At 38.2% G+C, this 25978-nt stretch overlaps 1 protein-coding gene across 4 annotated transcripts; it reads left to right on the forward strand.

Moving 5' to 3' along the window:
- The first annotated feature begins 361 nt into the window (after nt 1-361).
- Nucleotides 362-25978, forward strand: LOC101852234 (nuclear distribution protein nudE homolog 1). 4 transcript variants are annotated; one of them, XM_035969255.1, is made up of 11 exons: nt 362-437; nt 5088-5453; nt 6100-6253; nt 8939-9087; nt 9877-9922; nt 10392-10482; nt 11319-11477; nt 13280-13386; nt 18394-18482; nt 18958-18974; nt 25365-25978. In XM_035969255.1, exons 2-10 carry the CDS (start codon nt 5374-5376, stop codon nt 18959-18961), a joined length of 879 nt encoding a protein of 292 aa, XP_035825148.1. In that variant the 5' UTR covers nt 362-437; nt 5088-5373; the 3' UTR covers nt 18962-18974; nt 25365-25978. The 4 variants fall into 4 exon arrangements, with proteins under 4 accessions (XP_035825148.1, XP_035825147.1, XP_012936907.1 ...); XM_035969254.1 differs by lacking the exon at nt 18958-18974 and adding an exon at nt 19060-19163; XM_013081453.2 differs by lacking the exon at nt 18958-18974 and adding an exon at nt 19060-19098 and having other exon boundaries at nt 25365-25531.

Here is a 25978-nt window from a genome sequence, read left to right on the forward strand (position 1 = left end):
AATTCATGTACATGATGCAGTGCCTTCTCATTTGTAACTGAATGAACTACGATTCAAGAAAACACGAAACTTTATGGAGACGATAAATGTTCCATCTCCTACTTCAAGATATTCGCATGATAACTAATTAATAATGAGTGATACAAGTCTCATGTTGTTTCAGCTATTTGCATCTTTGCCAGAAATATGATTTTTTTTAAAAGAGACAGGGCTTGAATAGATCTATAATCAAATCATCTATTTCTTTGAAAGAAAATATTGCAGTCTAAGAAAAATGGCCAGCGCTTATTTTGAAGTTTGGGCAGGGCTGACAATCTCTCATGCTGACACCGAAGAAAAACCTGGCAAAGCTATTTTCATACTTCCGTAATTTCGTCAAAATGGCGACGATGTTATTGGGTGCCAGCTAAACTTGAAATTTACGAGCATGATTTATGGTACTTCTTTAAGTTTGTATTAACTGAATTCTACAACGATTAACGTTATCAAATTAGTATATGCATACTTTTCTCTAGTGCAATGTAGAAAGATGTCAAGTGCTACCTTTTGCTTGCTCAGGTTGAGAGACTACAGCAGGCAGCAGGGCTGGCAGAGGCACTTCTTGAACGTTCTTGTCAGTCTTGTTTTGAGTTTAAGCCAAAATCTCAAGTCCAAGACTTGTTGGTGGCGTATTATTATTATTATTATTATTGTTATCATTATGTCCTTTCTATTATTATTATAAATATTGAAATCTCTTTCAAGGAAAAATATGCACACCAAATTAGATCACATGTCACATGAAGCTACAGAGAGACTTGTTGGAGATTGGAGAGTGTAGGCAGCGAAAGTGGCTATTCTCACCCGCCCGGAAGTTCTCGCAAGATCAACTCCTCCCCTCTTCTCTCTCTCTCTGTCTCTTTCTGAATACTGTCTATCGGTGTGGACGATCAAATTGACCAAAACAAAGTTAAAAAATGATGTTAAAACACAAAAGTAAATAAATTTGGTTGTCTACAAAGATGCTACGGCTATTTAACTTTTCGAATCGAGCCGAACAACGCGGGTCGCCATTTTGTTTTGCCCGGAAATTCTTGCGCTACTGCTCTCTCTCTTTCTCTCTCTCTCTCCACTGCCCACAGACAAAATTGTACGCTTTTAGTAGGCTACTATTGTAATGGAACGTTTGTTCACGGCACAGAATTCTACAATTTTTCTGTTATCACAGTGTAGAATTCTGTGGTTTAGGGTGAACGCAAAATTTGGTGAACGCGCACCGGGTGAGAATAGCCACAAGACTCGCCTGCACTATTCTCACTCCGGGTGAGAATAGAGGTGGCCATAGGCAGCGAGCACCTAGATTCAAGTCTAGAATCTAGCTGCTGGCAAGTCATCGTTACCTCTGTGATTGGCCCAAATATGGCGTATTTCTGCCATCTATTTTTGTCTTCTTCCTGGGCTTCCCTAGCTAGAATCTAGTTGACTAGATCTAGACTAGATCTAGATCTCACTGTGGCGGACCCTCGCTATAAGGCCACGTCATTAGGTTTCATTGTCGACTGCTTGGACTGTGTGTGTGTGTGCGCTCGCGTGCGCTTGTGTGTGTAGTGTGTGTGTGTGTACAACTTTGAGGAGAAGGTAAATTTAGGGAACGAGAATTGTTAAGATTGTTTTTATAAAAGATACAAATTAATAATACTAAAAGGAAGTGCGGCCTATTTGCAACGCCGCGGTGCGATTAGCGCAAGTGCTAAGTAAAATGCAGCGTTGTGATTAGCGCCAGTGCTAAACAAAACGTCGTGTGTTAGCCTCTAGGCTATATGAAGCTTAACTCACTTCAGACGGGTCACACAACAGTTGCGTGACCCCCGCCATGACGCTCGCGACGGGTCTCACAAGCCCTGCGTGACCAACTTTGGAATTTTTTTTTCGCTCTACAAATCACGCACGGATCGCGAGACCCGCCTCGTACCCTTGTTTGGCCAAGCCTGAGCTACTTAGACTTCGTTTCGTATCTCTGGGGCCGGTAGTTTTTAAGTTATTGAAGGTGAAGGACAGTGACCCCAACTGGGGTTGAACAGACCGGAACTCGCGCTTTGTTTTTTTCTATACAGCTCATAGTAATCCGACAGTCGCGTTGAGTGACGGTCGAAGAAGTCGCATGAACAAGAATCACATAATTTCGCCGTTTTCTATACTTCTGTGCGTTTTACTAGTTCTAGTGTCTCAGAATATGATGTGTCTAATAGTTAGAATCCTGGATATGTACCCGAACACGGCCCGAGTCGTAGTTCTAGGGCTAGATCTAGCACTAGTACCGGTGTTGTTTTTCGCGCAACGAAATCACAACGTCGTGCCGTACATCTGTCTCATGTAATTCAGTGTATGGGTCTGAATCAATTCACAGACCAGCTTTTATATTTCCACCAAACACTTGCACATGTATACAAATCAAACCAGAACACTTTGAACTTTTATTTTTGTTGTTGCAGTGAATTTCATTCTACTTGTCACGTCTCTGGAAATTTTTCGAAAATCAAATTCATGCCAATTTTTAAAAAATCATACAAATTAAAGTATTAGACTTAGACAACTTTAGTTTTTTGTATTAGATTAAGCTTGAATGTTACTTTACTGTGTCAAAAAATTATTACAATAGGGTAATTCTGAGAGATGTGGTGATTTATTGAAATACCCCCCAAAACGCCAGTCTTCAACGCTTGTGACTGGTGAAAGGGCCCAGTCGCAAGTGAGTTAATCTACCTTTCATTGTTGGAAGTTCTGATGGCCGAAGTAACAGCGCGTCTGTGTTTGAACGTCTGCGTTTGAAGACAAATCATTATTTTATGAGTGTGGGTTTGATCCCGGTCCTGAAATTTATTTATTTAAAAAAAAATTTTTTTGGGTCCTCTTTTCGACTGACCAACAAATTTTTCCCATTATTATAACTTGTTGCCTTGTAGTTTTTTAAAATGTAGATCTAGTGGTGAAGCATGCACATTCTGGTTATGTCCCCAAGAGGAGCTCTGTACAAGCAAGCCTTAGTATAGATAGCCTATACTTTTCCTTTTACCAATTTAGGCCTGGTTAAAGTTCAATAGTGTCTTTCCTTGGTCTGCTGGCTCTGTACAAAGTAAGCCTTAGTATAGCCTATCTATACTTTTCCTTTTACCAATTTAGGCCAGGTTAAAATTCAATACTGTCTTTCCTTGGTCTGTGAGTCTAATTATTATTTTTTATTATCATTTTGTTTAAATTTTAGGCTCAGGAGAAGAAAAAAACAACTTTCCTGGACTGGGATTCGATGCCGCGCCTGGAAGCACTGAACATTAGACTTCTTTAGGCCTAGCGAACGTAGATAGCTTGTATATGTTTTCTAGGCCTAACTTAACTCTTGTCCTGCGTCTGTGCTGAGATGCGAATCATATCAGCAACCGATTATGTCGGACGTTCCAGGCAGGCCGCCGGGGTCACTCAGTGTGTACTGTTGGTGTACAGCGCGCGCGCCAGGAAACGTGTGTTTTCGCCATAATTACCGTGGGAGTGTGTTAATCAATTATGAAAATAACGCTCTATCTTTCATTGATTTCTATTTATGAAGTGTTAGAAACACATGAATAACCCCCTCTCACAAGCTGATAAGACATTATGTGTAGTTACGCCCTTTCGAATAACCTTTCTGGACGCTCTTGTTGTTATGAATGACCTGAGGTTCGAAAGGGGATTTATAATATAGGTCAATTTTTGAATGTTTTACACTCAAATTTTTCTTTGTACCTGCACAATGGTATTCAAAACTATCAAACAAGCTTGTTTTTTTTATCAGGTAGTATCATTTCATACAAAATCAAGCTCATTTGAAAGATTTTGTTTAGAAAAATGTAGTCTTGTTTTTTTTTGTTTCCTGACTATCCTTTCGAGCTCCTCATGTTTAAGTGGATCAATTTCTTCTATAATTTCATTGGACGAACAATGTCGAACATCTAGAGTTACCAACTTGGCGTGTTTTGAATGAGACGTATGCCTCGATTACGAACCATCTTTCCCCCAGGCTTTATTTTTACAGAGCATTCGGAGAAAGAGAAATAGAGTTCAAGTTTATTTTCCGGAGCGTTCGGAGAAATAGAGCCGGCCATTAGAAATTGAAATGGACCTCGCCAAGGCCCAGGCCCTTTTAAGCAACAGTCATGCTGATATGTTTTGTTGACTTGTTGAATTGATATTGTCATTGCTGCCCTTATTAGCATAGCAGTCTCTAGTTTTGGCCTAGACAGTACTGGAATATTTTTCTACTGTATGGTTTAGGGTTAGAATTGGGGAAGGGGTGTAGAATTGGGACTGGGATAGCAGGGTAGTATAGAAGGAAGGCATATTGGGAGTCGACTCCTCCTATTTCAACTGGTTTGGGAGTCGACTGCCCATAATTTAACCAGTTGCTGTTATTGGGAGTCACAAAAATGCAATTATTTTTTACCTTGAAGGGTTAAATTGTCAAGGTCCCTTCACAAAATTACGAAAGCAGATTTGATGGGCTTAAAAAATAAAGATAAACAAAAGTTAATTTCTGAGTGGAGTGCACTTCGTTTACCTAAAAGGGAGGACTTCCGTAGTTTGAGTTGCCACCGTGGACAAGGGTGGCTTTCTGCGTATATGTCTACCTTTGTTATTGTGTTTTTTTCTTACGCCCATGTTGCTGTAAGGGATGAAGAGAAAAAAAAGAAATAACGATTTCATTTCACATGTGTTTTGAACGGAAGAAAAAAAAATGTTTGTGAAAATACCTGTCTGACTGTTTTCTTAGTTAAGATGGTACACTTTTACCTGATATTTATTGTATTTTATGAAATCAATCAATCATGATTCTGATCTCTTGAATTAAATGTTTTACAATAGATTTTTCTCTGTCTCTGTCATGACTATTTTTACTGCTTGTTGCTGGTGGTATCTATCTTCTTTCAAGGAAAACATGTAGGCACGTGATGGACAATGATAAATCCGTGTTGTTCACTGTATGAAAATACTTTGGGTGGGGTGAACGGGAAGGGTATTTAGATTTGACAAATAAAGCCACAATGCAAAACTATGAATTTTTTTTTTCTTCATTTCAGGTCATACTCCAGACCAGTGGGCAAATTTCGTAGCTGTGTTCTTCACTTGTTAACTTCCATGTGGATTCATGAGAGAATTTTGCTTTTTTATTAAGATTTGTAGAGGATGTATTCTTAAAATGTGACTTCTCTTAGTGAATAGATTTCCAAACTGTGGTATTATTTTATCATGCAAGTGAATTTTTATCTGAATTCCTTTTCAAATTTACGAAAGACATTTTTCAAATGATTGTGTAATTGGACAGTTAAAGCAAATACTGCATAGAGGAGGCTGGAAATCGTAGCCATGGATGCCGGGAGAAAGTTTGCCTCTAAAGATCAAGAGGCAGATCACTGGAGGAATCTAGCACAACAGTACAAACAAGAGTAAGTCCAGATCTCTAAGGTTGACCATTGAATGATGACTGTAGGTGTAAAGTGAGCAGAAATTAGTCTCACGTTGAATGGAAGCATGAAAACTTGAAGTTTAATCAATTAAATGATAAATGTGATACTTTTGTAGCATGAGTGTGTTTTGGATGTTTTAAATTTAGAAAATCATTCTCCATCACCGTGGGGTTTTTTGTCACTGTAAACACACTGGAGGGCCAGCCTTGATTTTACCACATGGCGATTTAGGGGCAAGTTTTATTGCATGTTTTTGGTAGCAGTGATTACAATGTTCTTATAGGTCCAGGATAATGAGATTAAGTTTGCATTTGTAGTATTTTTTTTTCTAAATGTAATCATACTAGTGGGGTTTTTTTTCTTGTAAGTGCTGTGCTTTCAAACTTAAAATATTCAGAAAAAGATTGCATGACCCAGAATTTTGTTTGCACTGCAACAATATTGTATTCAATTCACCTTTCATTTGTAGAAATTAGAACAAATATCCCTTTACTGTTGCAAGTTAGTGGAGAAGGAAAGGAAATGAAAGCTATTATAATTGTAGACTGTAAACATGGGTTGGAATTCATGTTAACTGTTCTGACTTGCGAGTCAAATGACACCACCTTTTTTGTGTCTCCCACAGACTAGAGGAAACAAAAGAGGAGCTTGAAGATTATCAGATCAGCAGCCGAGAGCTTGAGCAGGAGTTGGAGACTCAGCTCAAGCAGGAAGAAAAGAAAAATAAGGAGCTAAACCTAGCTAATGACAGACTTCAAAATGAATGTGATTCACTCAGGGTAAGATTTTGCACTCATTTTGTTTCTGTTGAGGAAAAAAGTTGAAAACATCATGACTGACGGCTGAACCAATTTTGTCATCAACGTTTTATTTTGTTACACTAGCTGTTTTCCCTCACATACTTAAACTCAAACACCTCTATTTATTTAAAAAGAAATGACAGAGTGAGTTTAAGAATATAGATATTAAAAGTTTTTGGAATTACTTAAACAATTTTTTTAATACATGTGATGTTTTCCATAGTGTTTGATCTTTCTAGAAAGGTCTTGGTATGTATTGTTTACTGTGCTTTTGGGATTAATGAGTGCTTCTGAGAATGCACCTGTATACCGTTTGATGCTAACACAACAAAGTCTCAAGCAAACGGTATCTTTGACTCAAGGAAAAAAGAGCGATTGGTTGGGAGTTGAAGGGCACCACTGGAAGGTACTATTACTCGGACTCCTATTTATTTTTTTCCCTCTGGTGTTTCTGTCTTTCTTTTCTTGCCGTGCCCCTGCTATAGATTACTTTTATTGGGTCAATCTTTTCTCAAATGTATGAACAGTAAAGGAAAATGGGTAAGGGTTTCTTGTCTAGCCTACTTGCTTTTATAAACCGATGTACTCTTAAAATGAAGACTGAGTTTCTGGCATTTTTGCATTTTTTAACATTGCTTGAAATAACCAGTTCTAGTTAAAAAAAATTGATATTTTTCAGAATTATTCAATGTTTTACCTGAGCAAACTTTTAGGCTCCCGGGATGGAGATGTAAAATATAATTCCTTTAAGAAGATATAAACTAGTCAACAAAAGTTAAGGAACGTACTGCAAAAAGAGTGATATATTTGTATGTATTCTTTCGAGGTTTTACTTTTACTCGAAAAACTAGATATTGGTGAAATGTTACTCTATGACTAATGGGATTGTACACACCAAGGTTTGAAGTGCGCATGACTCCTTGTGCGATGAACTGGGGAGGGGGCAAAAAGGTCCAATGTTTTCCAATTATCGATTTTTATTATCTAGCTCTTACCATCAGAAAAAATTATGAACGCTCAAAAATCAGTTTTCAATTGCAAGATTCATGTCTCGTGAGTGACTTGCACTCGCTCATTTGCACTGTGGATACACCATTCTGCTGCTGTGGGGCTAAGCATAAACATGCCTCCTCGACAGAAATTGTCTGATGTAAACAGAGGACGAGCCATTGCTTAGGTACAAGATGGTGTTTCACTCCGACAAGTTGCTACATGTCTTCGAGTGTCCGTTTCTGTCATTTCACGGCTGATTCAGCGTGCCAACGCCACTGGTAGTGCCCAAGAGCGACCCAGATCAGGTCGACCAAGAGCCACTAATGCAAGGGAAGACCGATTTATTCATAAACAGGCTCCGCAGTCGAGATCCGCTCCAGAAAATCGCATCCGGACACGGCTGAGAGCGGCAACTCGTGTTAATATTAGTTGTCAGACAGTACGAAGACGTCTTCATGAGTTTGGACTTAATGCACGTCGACCAGCAGTCCGCCAGCGTCTCACCCCAGCACACAGGGCTGCTCGTCTTGCCTTTTGGCGACGCCAAGTAAGATGGACACGTCAACAGTGGGCAAACGTTCTCTTCAGCGACGAGTTCCGGTTCTCTTTGCATCACAATGACGGTCGTATCAGGGTTTGGAGGCGACACGGAGAGCGGCTCCTCGATGAAGCCGTCAGAGAAGTGATGACTTTTGGAGGTGGTTCCGTGATGGTATGGGGTGCTTTCAGTCTGAACCACAGAACACCTCTGTACCAAGTGCAAGGGAATCTCACTGCAATACGTTACCGAAATAAGATACTCCGTCCATTAGCACTACCTACTCTGCAGCAGATGGGGCCACATGCAGTGTACCAGGATGACAACGCCCGATCTCATAGAGCGTTGCTTGTCCAAAACTTCATGCAGCAGGCTGGCATCAACCGAATGGACTGGCCAGCCTGCAGTCCGGACTTGAATCCCATAGAAAACCTCTGGGATGAGCTGCAACGTCGAGTCAGAGACAACCACACCCCTCCAGGAGACACGCAGCAACTGTTTCAGATGCTGTAGGCAGAGTGGCAGGGGATGCCTCAGAGAGTATTCACCAACCTCATGAACTCGATGAGGAGCCGGTGTATTGAGTGCCAGGACAATTGCAGTGGGCATACTCATTATTGAAATCATCTGAACTGTTTTGTTTTTGTTGCAGTCAGAAGTTAAAATAACTTCGAAACCGCTTGACAATTTTTGGGATTTGTGATTTTAACCCCTACCAAACTCAATTAACTTGCTTGAAAAGTTAATTGAGTTTGGTAGGGGTTAAAATCACAAATCCCAAAAATTGTCAAGCGGTTTCGAAGTTATTTTAACTTCTGACTTTTTTCAAGCAAGTTAAAATGGAATAACTTAATTTTTCTTTTTGGGAATTGCTATACACATGTTGATTAAAATGTGTACCAAATTTCATTGCGTGTTGAAGTTTGCTTTCGAAGTTATACACTTTTTCTCAAATGTTCCTTAATTTTTGTTGACTAGTTTATGTTAGAATCTTAAGATGCAACAAGAACAAATTTGAAAAGCATAGTTTAGTTCTGAAAGGGGCTCAAAAGGTTCTCATAAACTAATGTTTTGCTTGAATTAGATTTCATTTAGAGAGGTAACTTGTAATGTGAATATTCTCTTTTGTCCAGGACAAGTTACAAAAACTACAGGGTGACAGTCATAAGAGAGTGACAGAACTGGAGGACAACCTCGCCAAAGTTGAGGCATACAAAAACGAGCTGGCTAAGTATGTTCGTGAATTGGAACAAGCAAACGATGACTTGGAGAGAGCCAAGCGGTAAGACACAGTCTTTTTTTTTATAAAGCTCAATAAGAAGCTCTTTTGCGAGTATTTATCTTGGCATGAAGTTTTTTTTTGCATGCTTATTCTTGTAAAAGGCCAGTCAGCTTTGCTACCCTGTGCCCAGGTTGGAAAAAAGAATTTGAGGTTGTCCATGTCTAGTTGCCGTATCTTACTGTTGTAAAAATGTTAAAAAGGACATCAGAATTTTTTTATTGTCAAGCCAGCAGGTAAAACATGTAAATAGATTCATAGATGATATTGTAATCATTATCTTCTATTAATAAAGTTTTTACTTCTCTTTTTTTCATTTCTGATGGTCAGATTTTTGTATGATAAAGTATGCACTACATGCTGTATGTCTTATAGTTTTGTTGGAAGCATTCCGAAATAAGGAATCAGCTGTAGTAACTGGATTAGCTAAAGCAGATTTTCTAAGTCACTAAGTTAAACAAATGTCATGGAAGAGTAAGAAACTACACTCCTCTAGGCTTAGAAAGTTGAATGGGAAAAATATGACTGAAAATTCTCAAATGTAAGTTTGTGATCTTAGCTGGAGTTGCAGGCATCAAGGCACATAATCACTCAATTTATGCTCTTATTTCTTTTACATCATCATTTTTAGAGATGATTCTGTTAGGGTATCTTAGAATGGAGGGGTGTAAATTTGACTTTAATGTCCTAGTGAATTTGCTGTTTTTACAGTTTTGGAGAAAACTGTAAAAACTAGATGGGTTTGTATTGTCAGACTTTTCGCTAATCACTTTTGTTCTGGATTTTTTTCAGAGCCACTGTGGTCTCACTAGAGGACTTTGAACATAGACTGAACGAGGTAAGGATGGCGATGAACATTCCACTTGTTACATTTTTAAACTGTATTCATGAATTTATTTAGTTTTTTTTTACCCGTCTTGACTCTGCCACATATAATAAAAAGTTCAATGGCTCTACCTTAAGCTTTATGGTGTTACCTTGTATGTGCACACCTCCTCCTGTTTTGGAAATGTCGTACTTGATGGAAAGGGAAGGATGGGTGCTGTTTAATATACTGTATTTATGATTTTTTGGGGTTTCTTTTGAATTTCAAAGTGGGTGGTTAGTGCTCTGATATCTTTTCCTCCTTTGTTATCAGGCTTTTATCATCCTTATCTCTCCTCTTTCCTTTGTTGTGTATGTTACACTCTAGTAACACCTCTAATCTTTGGCACTTAAATGACTTGATCGTTTTGCAAGTTGCAAGTGCTGTAGAACTTACTAAAACTAAAAAAGATTTTCAAAATTATCCGTATTTCCATCTTCAGGCCATAGAGAGAAATGCATTCCTTGAGAGTGAACTGGATGAGAAAGGTACCCTGGTGGACACTGTGCAGAGGCTGAAAGACGAAGCTAGAGGTAAAAACTGATGGGGGGTTTTTTTGGTTACTTTGCTTCATGTGATTTTATGAATTGACAGATGCTTGTAGGATGGGCTGATTTTCATCCTTGTTTTTATTTTTTTTTCGAGTACCACGCCTGAAACTGCCATCAGAAGAGCTGCCAAGTACTTTGGTAAAATCACAGCTATCAGATTTTAAAATATTTTTTGACCTGTCAAAGTAATCGGATTCAATTAGTATAAATTACGTTTTTTTCTTCGATTCCGTTTCCGTCAGGTTGTATGTAACTTATCGTAGTGACGATATACTTTTTATTAGTGTTACAGGGATGCCAAATGTCCGTTTTTTTGGGGGGGTTTTTTTCATCCGTTGGAATTGCAAAGGAAAGGGGAGAGGTAAGAGAGAATGTGTTTTTGTTTGCTCATTTAAAAGCTTTACAAGGTTCGGTTCAGGTGAGATGTGATGCTCCGCTCATTTTCAGGTTGTTTTTTTCAAAAATCATTTGGCATCCCTGGTGTTATTTGCTGTATTTTTGGAACTTTTTGTAAATGACGTGAAATACATGTTCTTATTTGCATTATATGTGCATGTATTTGCCATGGTTGGTGAAGAATTATGGACCACATCTAGTTTTATGTGTGATCAATCTTTTGTTTGACATTGAAGTGTAAAAACACAGGTAAGATATTCGTTTCTGGGTAGATCTCATGTCTAACATTAATGTGTGCCACCACTATCAACCCCTTGGTAATACTTTCATTTTGCTTCTTAGATTTCAAGCCTGATAATGATGTTACAAACACCACCCCCGCCCCCCCAACAATGGATGATATTTTGTTTTCTGCTCCGTAGATCTCAAGTCAGAAATTGATGTAAAGAAACATCAAGATGTGGTCATGAAGACGAGCTCAGAGAGCCTCCCAGGGGTGTCGGCTGGTCAGCCAATGCAGGACAGTGGTTACGCCGCTCAGGGGACGACGCCCACAACTCCCACCACTCCGATGGGTAGAAGTGAGTTCCGCTTTTGTCCATCTCGGAGAGAGTTTTTGCTGCTTTGTCTAGAGTTCCAGCTGCTTTACCCGTCGTGAATAGAATTCCTGCCTCTTTATATGTTTTGAAAAGAGTCCCTGCCGCTTTCTTATGTAAAGAGTTCCTGCCACTTTCTTAGGAAAAGAGTTCCTGCCACTTTCTTATGAAAAGAGTTCCTGCCACTTTCTTATGAAGAGATTTCCTGCTGCTCTGTCTGTCTTGACACCCCCCGTGGTGGTGCTTCTGACTGAAGTGTCTTTAGGCCATTCCCAAAGGGGGGACATTGACCCTTTCTTATTCACACTAGAATTGTAAATGGGCTGATTCATCGATGTCATGCTCATAATTGTGCCTGAACTGTAACAGGGAACTGTTGCTTTTTCTTTCCTAATCCTTACTATCGTCATTTTCCTCTACTCTTTTTGTATGTTTGTCACACTCTTGTGATCCGCTATTTCCAGGCTGCTTGATAGTCGAAGCAGACTTTGTGCTGTTGAAGGTAGAGAAGTGAGCAGAGTAAGTCCGATTCCCTGTAAGGACTTCTCTGTTAACATCCACCCATTGGCGCTCATATGACCTTATGCAGTTGTGAGCGCCATAAAAGCTCTACTAAAACTAATACTGTCTGTCTTGAAGAGAGTTCCTTTTGCTTTGTCCATTGTGAAGAGAATTCCTGCGTTTTTGTCTGTCTTGAAAAGAGTTCCGCCACTTTGTTATGAAGAGAGTTCTGAGGTGTCTGTTTTGAAGAAAGTTCTGCATTGTCGGTTGGCGTGTAAGAGATTTTCTGCAGATGATGACTTCAAGAGAGTTCCCATTTGACTGAACTGAAGAAAGCTCTGCTTTGTCTGTAGTAAAGAGTTCCACTTTTTCTTTTTTGAAAAGAGTTCTGCTGTGTCTTAATAGGAGTTCCGCTTGTTTGGGTTTTTTTACTTTTTCTTGAGGAACCTTCTGCTCTGCTTGTCTTGAAGAGAAGAGATTTTCACTTTGCCTGTCTTGACAAGTGTATTGCTTTGTCCGTCTTGGAGAAAGTTCTGCTTTGATTTTCTTGAGGAGTATGAAGAGCTCTGCGTTTTGTCACCTTGTGAGGGATTTATTACAGTAGATTGACTTCTTTAAAAAGTTTTGAGTATGCCTGTAACATAAGGTTAGATAAGGTGAGAAAAGGTAAGGTTCTTTATTGGCCCGCTTGAGATACCTTTGCAATGGCCAGTAGAAGTCGAGCTATTTAAGCTAATCTAGAAATGAATTATGTTGAAATACATAAGACAAGTAGTACTGAAGGTGGTAGAACATTTGTGTGAACATGGTTCACGCTGCTTTCATGATCTTTTTAAGTTCAGAACACACATACATACACATGTACCCTTGCATACACCCACATACACATGCACATTCACCTATACAACACACCAGAGCAAACAAACAAACACACACACACACACACACAAACAGTGGGTGGTTGGCGGGTGCTCTGGTGTGGTTTTGCTCCTTCTTTTCTATCAAACGTCTATCGTCCTAATCTCTCGTCCTTCTTTTTTGTGAATGTTTCTCTCTTGTAACACCTCTAATATTCGGCTCTTTTATGACCTTATTGTGTTGCAAGTGCCATAAAACTCATACTAAAACTTAAAACACACTCACAAACAAATGCACGCACACACACACACACACACACACACAGCGCATGCTGATTCTCGGGGGACATAACAAGACCTGTAAATCCAGAAACATTTTTACGACTTTGAATAAAATATTCTGCGGCTTTTGTGTTCTTTCTCACCCAGTTCCGCCCTCTGGAATCACGAACAACTCTACTGGTGGTACCCCCTTGACTCCTTCAGCAAGAATATCGGCACTCAACATAGTGGGGGACTTGTTGAGAAAAGTTGGGGTATGTGTTTGAGCTCATTTTCCTTTATGTCATGGTTGAGATTAGCTAGATTTGTAGGAGTACTCCGTCTTTAATAATTGTCATTATTTTGTTTTAAAACAATCTGTTTCGATGTATGCTTTTGTTTTTGGCCTGTGATTTTTGTTTCTGTCTTGGAAATAATTTTTAGAAAAGTTTTTGTAATTCGAAAAGCATGAAATGTAATCTGTTATGATCATGTACCTTTGATTGTTTTTCTTCGTCTTCCTTTTACACATTGCAATATTTTATCAGCACTGGTATTTTCTGTTACAAGTATAGTTGTTATTTCGCCTCCTTAGAATTACAGAGTTCTATCTACATAGTGCTTAGTTTTGAGAAATTTGACGTAAAAGATTTTGAGCTTCACCACATGTCAAGCTTTTTGGAATGCAATTCTTTAAATATCTTGACAACGACTCCAAATAATCTGACGATTTTGACGTAGCAGATAGAACTTTTGGTCTCTAACCTCATGGTCTTAGCAACTCAAAATGGCCAAAAATGTCAGATTGACATTTGTAATTCTGAGGTAGTGATGTTTAGATATTGATTTTAATGTGTGTGTTTGTGGAAGTAAATGCATTGATTTTGAGATTAAGATCCCTCAACCGTTAACGGTCACGAATGAGCCGCTTGCTGGACGTACCTGTCCAGGCCGGCGTCTGTGGTGTAATGATAAGGCTCTTTTCTGTTGCCCAAAGAAGACTGGGTGAGCTGGATTTACACTTAAAGATGGTTTAAAAAAAAAAATTTTTTTAAAAATTACATCCATGTTTCTCTAGGGATGCTGTATCCTTTCTCCTTGGCACAGGTTAGGCTTGTCAGGAAGGGTAGAAGCAGTCTACCTCTAGATGTTTACCACCCAGTTTCTTGGGATTTTCCCCAAAATGCCTTTGCCTTTGATGGCAAGAGTTTTTACTGTATGAGCCTTGTGGTGGCAAAGTGTTAAGTGATTTAAGTTGTGTGGAGGGGGGAGGGGGGGTTGTTTAACGTTTACAATCAATTATGGCTGATATGGAAATGTGTGTGGTATGGGAGTGGGTTGAGTAGGTGAATATGTCCTTGCTTTCAAAATATCAGATCACGGAGATTTGGTTTCTTATAATGTGCTCTTGACTGTTTACCTTTCCTCTGCTGTTGCTTTTCCAACGTATTTATTTGTCAAAATTGAAAGTAATGTTGTCATAAGGAAATATTGTCACGGGCAAGGAATGAAACAGTATGTAATGCCACTCTTTTTCAAAATGGTCTCGTATTTATTGTCCAATCTGATTTTTAATTTATAGAACATTTTCAGATACGCTTTCATGTTGTTTTCATAGGTTTATGCATCGGAAAAGTTATATTATATTAAAATAAAAATTGCTAAATTCAGTTCACAGGGAGATCTGATAGATCCCAAAGAAACTCCTCAGGGCTAAAATCCGATTCTGGACATTCCGAAAGCGGGCCGGAGAGCTCGGTATAATGCCATCTGGCAGCTATGTGTATAGTCTTGTAATCCTGCCCTCCAACATAGTGAAAAGGTTCTTGCTGCTCCTTACTGCCTGTGCATGCTGTGCTGTGGTCATTACTTTGTTTTGAGTGGATAGGCACAGGCCAGAACTATGTATTCATTTCAGTCACAATGGCACAAGTTAAGATGAAAGTGCACTTATGCTTCGTATTTATTTCTTATTTTGCAGAAAACTTATCTTTGCATGGTAGAGGCTTAAATATCATGCTGAATTGAAAAAAAAACCATATTCTTTTTTCTCTCTTTTGTTTAACGTGAAAGACCATTTTGCTACTGTTTACTTTTGAAGATTGAACAATAAATTTATTACATCCTCATTTAGTCCTTGTACTCATCATCCCGTAGTGTCCCCTCAACGCACCATATTATTTCCCATGGCTGGCAGAGTGACAGCCAGGATTATCCTCATGTACAAGTTTTTAATTAGTCTGCAAACATACTGAACAGTTCGATTAGTGCCGGAATTTGATACCTGAGGACTGGGAGTTTAAATTAAGATTTTGTTTGAAATATCTTTTCATTTAGTGTCATTGTGGGGAGTTCATAATTTCATTTAATTAAATTACTTCCTGATGGTTGAAAAGTGGTTAATAAATCTCATATTTGACCATATTTGGTGAACTGGGCCGACTTCAGGTATGATCTGTATATACCTGCATTTTTGTCATGTGGATCGTTATTAATGTTGATGAATTTTTTTTTCTTAAAAGAAGCGAACTGTAAATTCACTCGACTGATGACTAAGCATGGCATGGGGTTGCTTTTTGGGGTTTTTTTGGGTTATTTTTCTTTCTTTATAGGAAGGAAAAATCTTCAATTGCATGCCTGCAATCAGAGTATGGTATTTTAAAAAAAGGGGATGATGATTTCGTGTCTCAAAAGTATGACTTTCTTGGGTTTTTTGTTTTGTATTTTTTGTTCCTGCAGTGTTAAGTGGAGCATGAAGCGTACCTGCCTGGGGTGTAGTGCAATGCTATATGTAGTGAAATTTGCACGTGCGTGCATGAAGTATGTTAGAGGGCAGAAAATTACAAGTTAGTCCAGGGAAAACATACTATAGAAACATGATAATGAGAACAAAAACAAAAACAATTTAAAAAAAAAATATTTGATCCCGACTTTTTTATGGGGGTTGCGACAATCCATTTTTTTTCTCAGCATTGTTAAAATGTTGCAGTTGCCAGTGGGTACGGGATAGCGCCTGCTGTTCTGTGTGGGGAAACTGTTGTGCTAGGGTATCCGGCCAAAAACACATCTGTGGCACTCTGGTCGGGAATAAATTGTAGGTGGCCAGAGTTGATTATGTTTATTTTAATACAGCCAGACAGAAGACAAATGAGCTGATTTGCCCCTCTCTCGTCTATAATGCTCATTGATTTTCTGAAAAGAAGTATGCTCTTTATACAAGGAAAATTTTTGGATAGTTTTTATTAATCTATTTTTTTTTCGGTTAGGTTTTTAATTCTTCTGGATTTTCAAGTATATCGTACTTAAAGCTGCCCAAGATGAATTTGATGCTGCTCTCAAGATTGCATGAGCTTCTAGTGATTCACTGCATCTGTCTAAGTCGATATATTTCTAATGAGGGGTGTTCATCAAGCTAGCTAATTTGTAGTTACCTAACAGTAACATTGTTTCTTTAAAAAAAAAAATAAGCAAAAAAATGAGGCAAAAGCTTTTGGGTTAGAGGAAGGAATGGCTGCCTTGATTGATGCTGTCTCACAAAAGTTCTGTGTTACTCTTGAGAAAGAAACATGCAAAACGTCAAAGGGCTGCTCTACCACCCATTACTGTTGGCCTTAACTATCTGATGATACAGCATTCACTCCATGACTTTATTGTCAGTGTACCCTGGCTTCATTCCCCTGTGGAGGTAGATGTATCTATCTGAACTACTGCAGATGTATCTATCTGAACTGCTGCAGATGTATCTATCTGAACTGCTGCAGATGTATCTATCTGAACTGCTGCAGATGTATCTATTCTGTCTGAACTATACTGCAGATGTATCTATCTGAACTACTGCAGATGTGTCTATCTGAACTACTGCAGATGTATCTATTCTGTCTGAACTATATTGCAGATGTATCTATCTGAACTACTGCAGATGTGTCTATATGAACTACTGCAGATGTATCTATCTGAACTACTGCAGATGTGTCTATCTGAACTACTGCAGATGTGTCTATCTGAACTACTGCAGATGTATCTATCTGAACTACTGCAGATGTATCTATTCTGTCTGAACTATATTGCAGATGTATCTATCTGAACTATATTGCAGATGTATCTATCTGAACTACTGCAGATGTGTCTATATGAACTACTGCAGATGTATCTATCTGAACTACTGCAGATGTGTCTATCTGAACTACTGCAGATGTATCTATTCTGTCTGAACTATATTGCAGATGTATCTATCTGAACTATATTGCAGATGTATCTATCTGAACTACTGCAGATGTGTCTATATGAACTGCTGCAGATGTATCTATCTGAACTACTGCAGATGTGTCTATCTGAACTACTGCAGATGTGTCTATATGAACTACTGCAGATGTATCTGTCTGAACTACTGCAGATGTGTCTATCTGAACTACTGCAGATGTATCTATCTGAACTGCTGCAGATGTATCTATCTGAACTATTGCAAATGTATCCGTCTAAACCACTGCAGGTGTATCTATTCTATCTGAACTACTGCAGATGTATCTATCTGAACTATTGTGTATCCAAAATAAAATAATGAGAAACAATTTGATCGGATGTCTTTTATGTGTAATGGATTTGATCATCTGACTTGTTCTTCTAACTTTTTTAGAGTCTGTAATTTCGTTTTTGGTTTCCGTAATAATTTTTCCCCACTTGTAATAATTTTTCTTGATGTAGTTGAGCATGGGACTGGAGTTTTTCTCTCTTTAGATTCTTAAATCTTCAATGGCATCAGTTTATGGGACATAATTTCCCAAAGTATATTTTGAAAAAAAAAATTAAACAGAAGTGTGTTGATATCTTGAAACTGAGTAAGATCAAATACAAATAATTTAATCATTATTGCTTGGTTTGTGAACTGTTTAAACTTTGGGAATCCTTATTTCATGTGAGTAAAAAAAAAAAATGGTCTATTGAGAAAAATAATGCATTAGAAAGTTATGGTACTGTCATGCATATCTTCCTATTGTCTCTAAAATATGGATGAAACTTACTGTGAGGGGAAAATACAGCAGATTGTGGTTAAAACAAGGGAAGTCTGCCTTGTTTCTCCTCTTTCGGGCAGTTTTCTCAAATATATTTTTTCTTCCAAAGCTGTTTGATTTAATAAAGACCGTTTCGTAGATAGAACCTGATACTTCATGGGTTTTACATAGTGAAAAGAACAGATGTTTTATTGTATAATAAATAAATGTAACCTGGAAGAGGAGAGCGTAATAACTGAACTTTTTTTTTTTTTTTTTTTTGCTCTTGACCAGGCATTGGAATCCAAACTTGCAACCTGCAGAAATTTCGTCAAAGATGACTCCAGAGCAAAGACAGGAACCAGTCCTTTAAACTCGCCGAGGTAAGTCAAAACTACAACAGTAGGTTTTCTTATGCGAGGAAGTCACTGGAGCAGGTAACGATAGTTTTGAGCTTTTGCTTTTAAGGTGTTGTCAGGGTAATTTTTTTTCAGACTTGAAAGTTTAATTTTTTTTAAAGTATATCAAGCAGTGTTTTCAAATTTTGACAGTTTTTGAGCATTTTGCTGATATCTTTCAAGATTTGTAAAGACATTCTGTGAATTCTACCAAAGCACCCCTGTATAGGATAGCTTACATCAAGACCCTTAAGAGAGCAAGATCAGAGAGTTAACTTTGTCTTATTCATTGTTCTGTTATGAATTAGCCTAATTTTTTTTATAAAACAGTCTTTTTTTTTGTGTAGTGTGTTACATTTTTCCTTCACCTTTGGGTGTTTTCTTCGAAAATCCGTTCTCTTTAAATATATTCACGTCTATATTTATGTATCTCTTTTTTTTTCCCTCCGCATTATCTCAGGTGACATTACACAAGAGGTAGATTTGTCTCTTCCCCCATCCCCTCTTCTTCCCTTGTTGCATTTTGCCATCACATATGCATACACTTTCCTTGAACTTACAGGTCTGAGCCATTTATTAGTTCTGGGACTAGGAGCAAAAGGTGTCATGACTGTATTGATGCATGAGCACTATGCCCTTGATTTGTAATCTTTGCTCTCACTCCAAGTCAGTAGCTGTAACTCCCGTTTTTTTCATTTCTGTCTGTGGCTGGTGTCAGGACAGTGTGCGTGCGCATGGTTTGACGTCTGTGATTGTAGAATAGGTTCTGCTTTCTCTGGCTGAGTTGTCAGTATATAATGTCGACCAATTTACCGTGGAGGAAATATATGCTTTTTTTTCTTCGACGAGAAGATATTTATTGTGGCCATAAAGTAAATTGGTTAGTTTTTTTACCTGTGATGTTGCTTGACCCTTCTACCCCCCCCCCCCCCCCCCTTTTTTTTTTAAAGGAAAAAAAAATGATGGGTGTAATTTGTGTTTTGGTGTTAACATGAGTGGAGAGTCTATAGCATTGTCAGCCAAAAGCTGTGTGTACCCAGGAGTAGATGCTATAAAAATGCACTTCATTATCCACTCCCCGTTTTTTTGTCATATCTGTCTGTGGCTGGTGCAGTTTAGGAAAAAAACTTTTTTGTTATACGAAGTGTATAGATATTCTTTGTTAGAATAGCCTGGGTACAAAGTGTTGAAAGGGTCTCAGAGACGAAGTCTGAAGATCATTGCAGATTTGAAAGTTTGTTTCCAAATCACTCACGTTTTACCTCGCAAGCTGTGCGTAGATCAGTATGTCCAAGAGGAGATGAAATGGGTTCAATCAATAAGTCAGCTGAAATTTTGAGTAGAGACAGCATGAAGAAAAATATTTAGGACAATTTACAGGAGACTTTTTAATTGAAGTCTCTTGTGGTACCTAAGATAGATTCTATGGGAATATTGAAATTGAAATTTGAATTGAATTGAAGCTGGTGAGAACATAGTAATGTTTGTTATAAGGACAGAAGTTCCAATTATGCGAATAAATTGGGAAATCCAGATTTCTGAAATGGTTTGGACTTGGCCTGACTTGTGCTGAATATAAAAAAGAGTCTTGACACTTGATGTTCCAGACAGAATGATCTGTAAAATTTTGAGTCCACATGCGCACATTCCAGCAGAGTCAGAAAATTTCAGATTTTTTTTTCCGAGCCGGGTTGCACCTCATGATTAAAAATATGCTTCTGGTAGTGCTTAATACGCCACTTTGGGTGGCTCAGAATTGATATCCGCTGCTGTACTCACACTCCTCCATAATCAATCAATTACCTACATTGTTTTTTTTTCCCTGGAAATCCCTGGAAGCTCAGCAAATGAGTATGGGTTTTTTTGTTCGCTCACAGTACTTAAAGCTTGGAAGGTTTCTTGAGTTGATTGCATCCAGATGTTGTATGAGTTTGTATTTTGTTTGGATTTCCTTCTTTTGCGCTGTCTTTGGTATATTATATGAAGGGATCTCTGTCGTAGTGGAGCTTGTAGATTTTTCAGTTTTTATCTTTTCAATTGTACGCTTTTTGCTTTGTGTTATTTTTCTTTCTCTTTTTCCATTTTTTGACAAAGCTATAAAGTTGAAATTAAATGTTTACTGAAGGCTTTTCGTTGAATTTTTCCAATATTTAAACGTCCTTCTACCCTCCCAACACCACATTTTTTTCCCACTCTGTGTATCATCCAACCATAGATTATTGTCTACCACAGTTACCGTAAGTGTATTAAGTATAATAAAGTAAATAACGAGCCCTGTCACTGGTCACTGGCAGTGAACTGTTTAGTTGCTCTCTTTGAAAACATTCAATTCAAGGTTCTAATAGTTTATATATATATATATATATATATATGTATATATATATAGTAGCTCCCACTTTTTTTTTTTTTTGGCGCATGTCTGCGATATATATATATATATATGTATATATATATATATATATGTATATATATATATATATATGTATATATGTATAGTAGCTCCCACTTTTTTTTTTTTTTGGCGCATGTCTGCGATATTTCTCTCTGCCGATACTCTCTTGCTTTGTCGAGCTTCTCATCAGTGTCATTTGTGTTTTTCTCTGACTTACACAGTCAGTGAGGCAAGTTGTGAAAGTTGCATATTTTCCAGCTGTATGGAGAGGGACCGTTTCATTTAAAATGTTTATTTTTTTTATGGAAAGTGGGTGGTTGGTGGGTGATCGGGTGTGGTTTGCTCCTTCTTTCTTAGCAAACATCTATCGTCCGTATCTCTCCTCCTTTTCTTTGTATGTTACTCTCTAGTAACTTCTCTAATCTTCGGCACTTACATGACCTACTTGTGTTGTAAGTGCCGTAATAAAACTCTTACGAAAAAACTAAGTGTACAGTAAAGTATCTTATGATGATGTTTCCATTATCTGTCTCATTTTTCTCCATTTTAGGTCTATCTGTCATTGAACTTGCTTAGTTAGGTGTGCTCAAAATTTCGTCGAACTTACAGAGGACAGCAATTTTAAAAAAATTAGATGTTAGATTTCGTTATCATCAGGTTGTACTTGTTTTAGCCACTCAAATTGTAGTTCCTTCAGTATAGTCAAAGATAGTACATAACAAGATGGGCCACTCAGCCAAAAAAGTGTCCGCCGGAAGTTCGCTCTTTGCTTCAGATGGCACTGCAGTCTGTTTTGAAGCTCTCTTTTATTTTTCCAGAAGAAGAATAGGAATAGCACCTCCTTGCGTGCGCAGATCGACTGCTGTTCATCTGCAGTTCGGGTTCGTTCAGTGTTGAGTTTTAGTGTTTTTTTTATTTCAATGACCTTTCATTCTTAAGTCAAATTAAACGAAGAAAACAATCACCCTTTCCTCCGAAGAGGTTTTTTGTCAGCGTAAACATTTTTAAAAAGCGTTCTTCTGAAATTTATTTAAAAACTTGTAGTTTCCCTTTGGTTTTTTAAACTCAAGTCGGGTAACTCTGTTCGCAAAGGGTGCGCATTTGCTAAGAGGGCGCCACCGAATTTTGAGGACACTTTTTTAATTGGCTCAAAGAGAGAAGTGGCCCCTCTTGTTATGTAGACTCTTTGGTATAGTCAAAGGAAACCAGACACTTGCCAAAAGCCTGTTCTTCCTTATCTCCACCGTTGGTTGGCTAATCTGTTCATGTCGTCACTTTATAATTTTTCGACATAGGAATTACGATAGACCAAAACTTGAGGTACCTTTCTCTGAATTTAGTCTATAAATAGTCCATTAGCAGAGCTAAATGACGTTTAAAGTGGGTTTTTTATTCTCAGAGACACCAGCCATAACATATAGTAAATGAACATAAATTCAACAATTAGATTTTGTTTTCGTGAAAATTAACTTTTTCAATTGCTCTTCCCCTCCTCTGACCCTCTTCCCTCCCAATATGCTGTACATTTCTTAGTTTTTGAAGCTTCAGATTTGTATGACGCACCTCCAAGTGTTTGCAACCAAATCAGTGCTGCCCCGAGACTTGTCTAATTTTATCCCTTTCCCTCTCAAAGTGCAATACAGAAAACGTTTCGATGTTGAGATTTGCAGTTCTGTCTCTTTGACACTTTGAGCCTTTGTTGTTTGATTTTGTCCCCGTGTTTTGCTGCCGAGTCAACCCCTAGTCTTGTTTGGTGTTGTTTTGATAAATTTATCCTTTGTAGGAATAATGGTGGTAAAGAAATTTCCGTTTGCCATTGGTGCTTCCAGTTTTATTTAAAAGAGAAGGCTGGCTATTAGGGTTTTTTTCAACGTCATCTAATTTCATTACCTTTGTGATGTTGTGTAACGGTAGATAAATTATGATTAGTCAGTAATTCTTTATAATTTTAAAGTTTCGTTTGCACTTGGTGCAGTAAAATGTATTTTTCTTATCTAGCATTTTGTTTCATCATGTGACAAAAGCTTTGAAGAATAGTAAACCCTGGAATGCTTTCTGCTGTCTGGATAAGAGGCCACATAACTAAGTTGTTCTTATTAAGCGTGTCTTGGAATGTTTGCACTTTAGTTTACTCAGCTGTTGGCTGCGTTAACCGTATAATTGCTTTCCAAGTACTGCGTACGATTCGATGTTCTATTTAGTTTCTATTTCACTTAGACTATCTCTGTATTTCTGCCATAAGCTGACAAAACACTTTTTTTTTTCATTCACAGCTGTTTCGAGATAAAGAGGCTTTTTCTCAGCGTTAGCATTTTTAAAAAGGCGTTCTTCTGAAATTTTAATTCTAATTTATTCAAAAACTTGTCATACTTTCACTTTGATTTTTTTCACTCTGATTTTTTTCACTCAAGCAGTGTAACTGATAAGGCTTTCGATTTAGCAAATATAAAAAAAAATTGGCGCCAAAAATGAAAAAAGGCGTTTTGTCAGCTTACAGCAGATTTGTCAGCAGGTGTCATTTAACAAAAAAGTCATCTGTCATTGTAGATCTAGTATATATAAAGTACAATATGTGCCCATTTCACTTTTTTTGTATAGTGGGGGGGGGGGGGGGGGGGGTTTCTTCAGGAATTGAATATTTAGCATCGATGTTCCTTGCCAACTCGCCTACTCCTCAGGTTGTCATTCAATTTTATTATTGTGTGTCTTTCTTCATCAATGCTCCAGGCAGATTTCACAGTGAATGGTGTAACTCTCGTTATAAGATTCTTCCTGTTAATTTTTTGTCATGTGTTAGCTCTGTTTGAATCTGCATGTAAATACCTACCCGTCTTTCATTTAAGATATTATTACGCGTGTGTGCATGGAGAAAGGTCCCAGTTTTCGACAAAGCAATTTTTGAGCAATGGTTTTGTTTGTTTAGTATAGGGTTTTACGGCGCTCGCAACTGCATAAGGTCATATGAGCGCGCAGGACACACCTAATACTTTTTCGTTGGTAGGAAATTTTGAATTTTGCCCGGGTGGCGGCCGAAGCCTACTCTTATCGATTTTAGACCAACAAGGGATCTTTAACGTGCGCAACTTGCACACGGGCCCTCCGAGATTTTTCGCCCTTGTCCGAGAAGGCTAGGTGTAGATCTTTCCTACCAGAAGATCAGGGGTGTGGCAGAAAGACAGCAGTAAGGAGGAGCTAAGGAGTAGCAGTAGAAAGGCTGCAGAAAGAGTCAGGAGCCCAGAGGAGGGGGCAAAGGAGGTGAGGGCGTGGGGGCAGAAAGTGGAAATGAAAGCAGACAACAGAACATTGTTAGAGATCAGGAAAGGATGTGAAAGGAGACAATTTTAGAGAAGAAAATATTTTGGTCGCTACCCGGAATCGAACCCGGGACCTTTGAATGAGAGGCCAACACCTTAACCTCTTGGCCACGAGAGCCCCCTTGAGCAATGGGCTGAAAAGGTCTAAAAAGTTGTTCCTGGTAAAAAAATATATTTAGTTCCTTCTGAAAACACACGTTGAACTGTTTCTAAATAACACATTGAAAGGACTTGATCATGTTTTAAGTCTAAATGTTTTTTTCATCAGCTATTTTTGCAATGCGTTGTACTTCACCAAAGGTTAAAAATGTGCTAGTAATTTGGTTTTTTCTTCAGACTTTTGTTTTTTTATACCCTGTGTTACAAAATGTGGCATATCTTTAAACCTACTCACGGTCTTTGAAAAGATTGTAAAAATTAGCATGCTGTGCATTACATTTGCTTGAAGAATATGCCCTTATTTCGATACAGAAAATTTCTAAAATTAGCATGCTGTGCATTACATTTGCTTGAAGAATATGCCCTTATTTCGATACAGAAAATTTCTGACAGCTGGGAGACTTCTCCAGGCACACACACATATTAATTATTATTTATAAATGCTTTGATACTGTTAATGACCCTCCTGAGAGTGGGGACACATTGCTGTGGTAAGATTTCATTCTGGGAATTTTTAGTCAATTTTGTTACTGCTTTTGCGTATGGTAAGATAAGATAAGTTTTTATCGATCTCCACAAAGAGGAATTTCCTACGGCATAGTAACTACATTCACACACAAACACGCACGCTCTCGTCAACACACACGTACGCACACACACACACACACGCAAGTACACACACAGACACACATACACACTCTCTCTCTGACTCTCGGTCTCTTTGTCTTCTCTGTCTGTCTGTCTGTCTGTCTGTCTGTCTGTCTGTCTGTCTGTCTGTCTGTCTGTCTGTCTGTCTGTCTGTCTGTCTGTCTGTCTGTCTGTCTGTCTGTTTCTATCTCTCTCTCTCTCTCTCTCTCTCTCTCTCTCTCTCTCTCTCTCTCTCTCTCTCTCTCTCTCTCTCTCTCTCTCATTGTTGTCTAATTGTTTATGTTCTCATGCTGTTCTTCCCGTGAAAATGTTGAAGCACCCGTTTGACATTATTCCTCTATTTATTCTCTACAGGACCAAGCGGTTGAACCGAGGTTCCTCCTTACCTGTTCAACAAGGTGTCAAGATGTCTGTCTGAGGCTGTGTTCAATCCTTTCTGATTCCATGAAAAACCCCACGTTTGAAACCAGTGTCTGTTGTTGATCAAATCGATTCCTTCAATACGTTCTTTTTTCCTACGAGAAAAGCAAAGTTTTTTTTTTTAGTCTACTGACCGACTGTACCTTTGCTTTGGAATTATGGCTGAGGTTACTGGTAACGTCTGGTGTCCGTATTTAATGTGTACGATGTACTCGCAGGGTACGTCGCATTGACCGAAGTCTTATCCATATCTTAAGTTTATTTATCTCTGTGAAAATGCTTTTTGTCATTTTTAATTTATTGCTGCTGCAGCTCGACTTGTTGTGTGAGAATGACTTGTATCTTTTTTGTTTTGTTTTGTTTTGTTTTAGCACCCTCAATTTTCTTTTCCTTAAAGGTCTGTTCTTCTTGACTGGAATGATGGATCAGTTTTATTTTAGGTGCTGGGAAGTAAGTTGTATAAGGGCATGGCAAATATGTGGGTGGTTGGCGGGTGCTCTGGTGTGGTTTGCTTCTTCTTTGCTATCAAACGTCTATCGTCCTTATCT

Source organism: Aplysia californica, unplaced genomic scaffold, assembly GCF_000002075.1.
Source record: "Aplysia californica isolate F4 #8 unplaced genomic scaffold, AplCal3.0 scaffold00131, whole genome shotgun sequence".
Taxonomy (NCBI): domain Eukaryota; kingdom Metazoa; phylum Mollusca; class Gastropoda; order Aplysiida; family Aplysiidae; genus Aplysia; species Aplysia californica.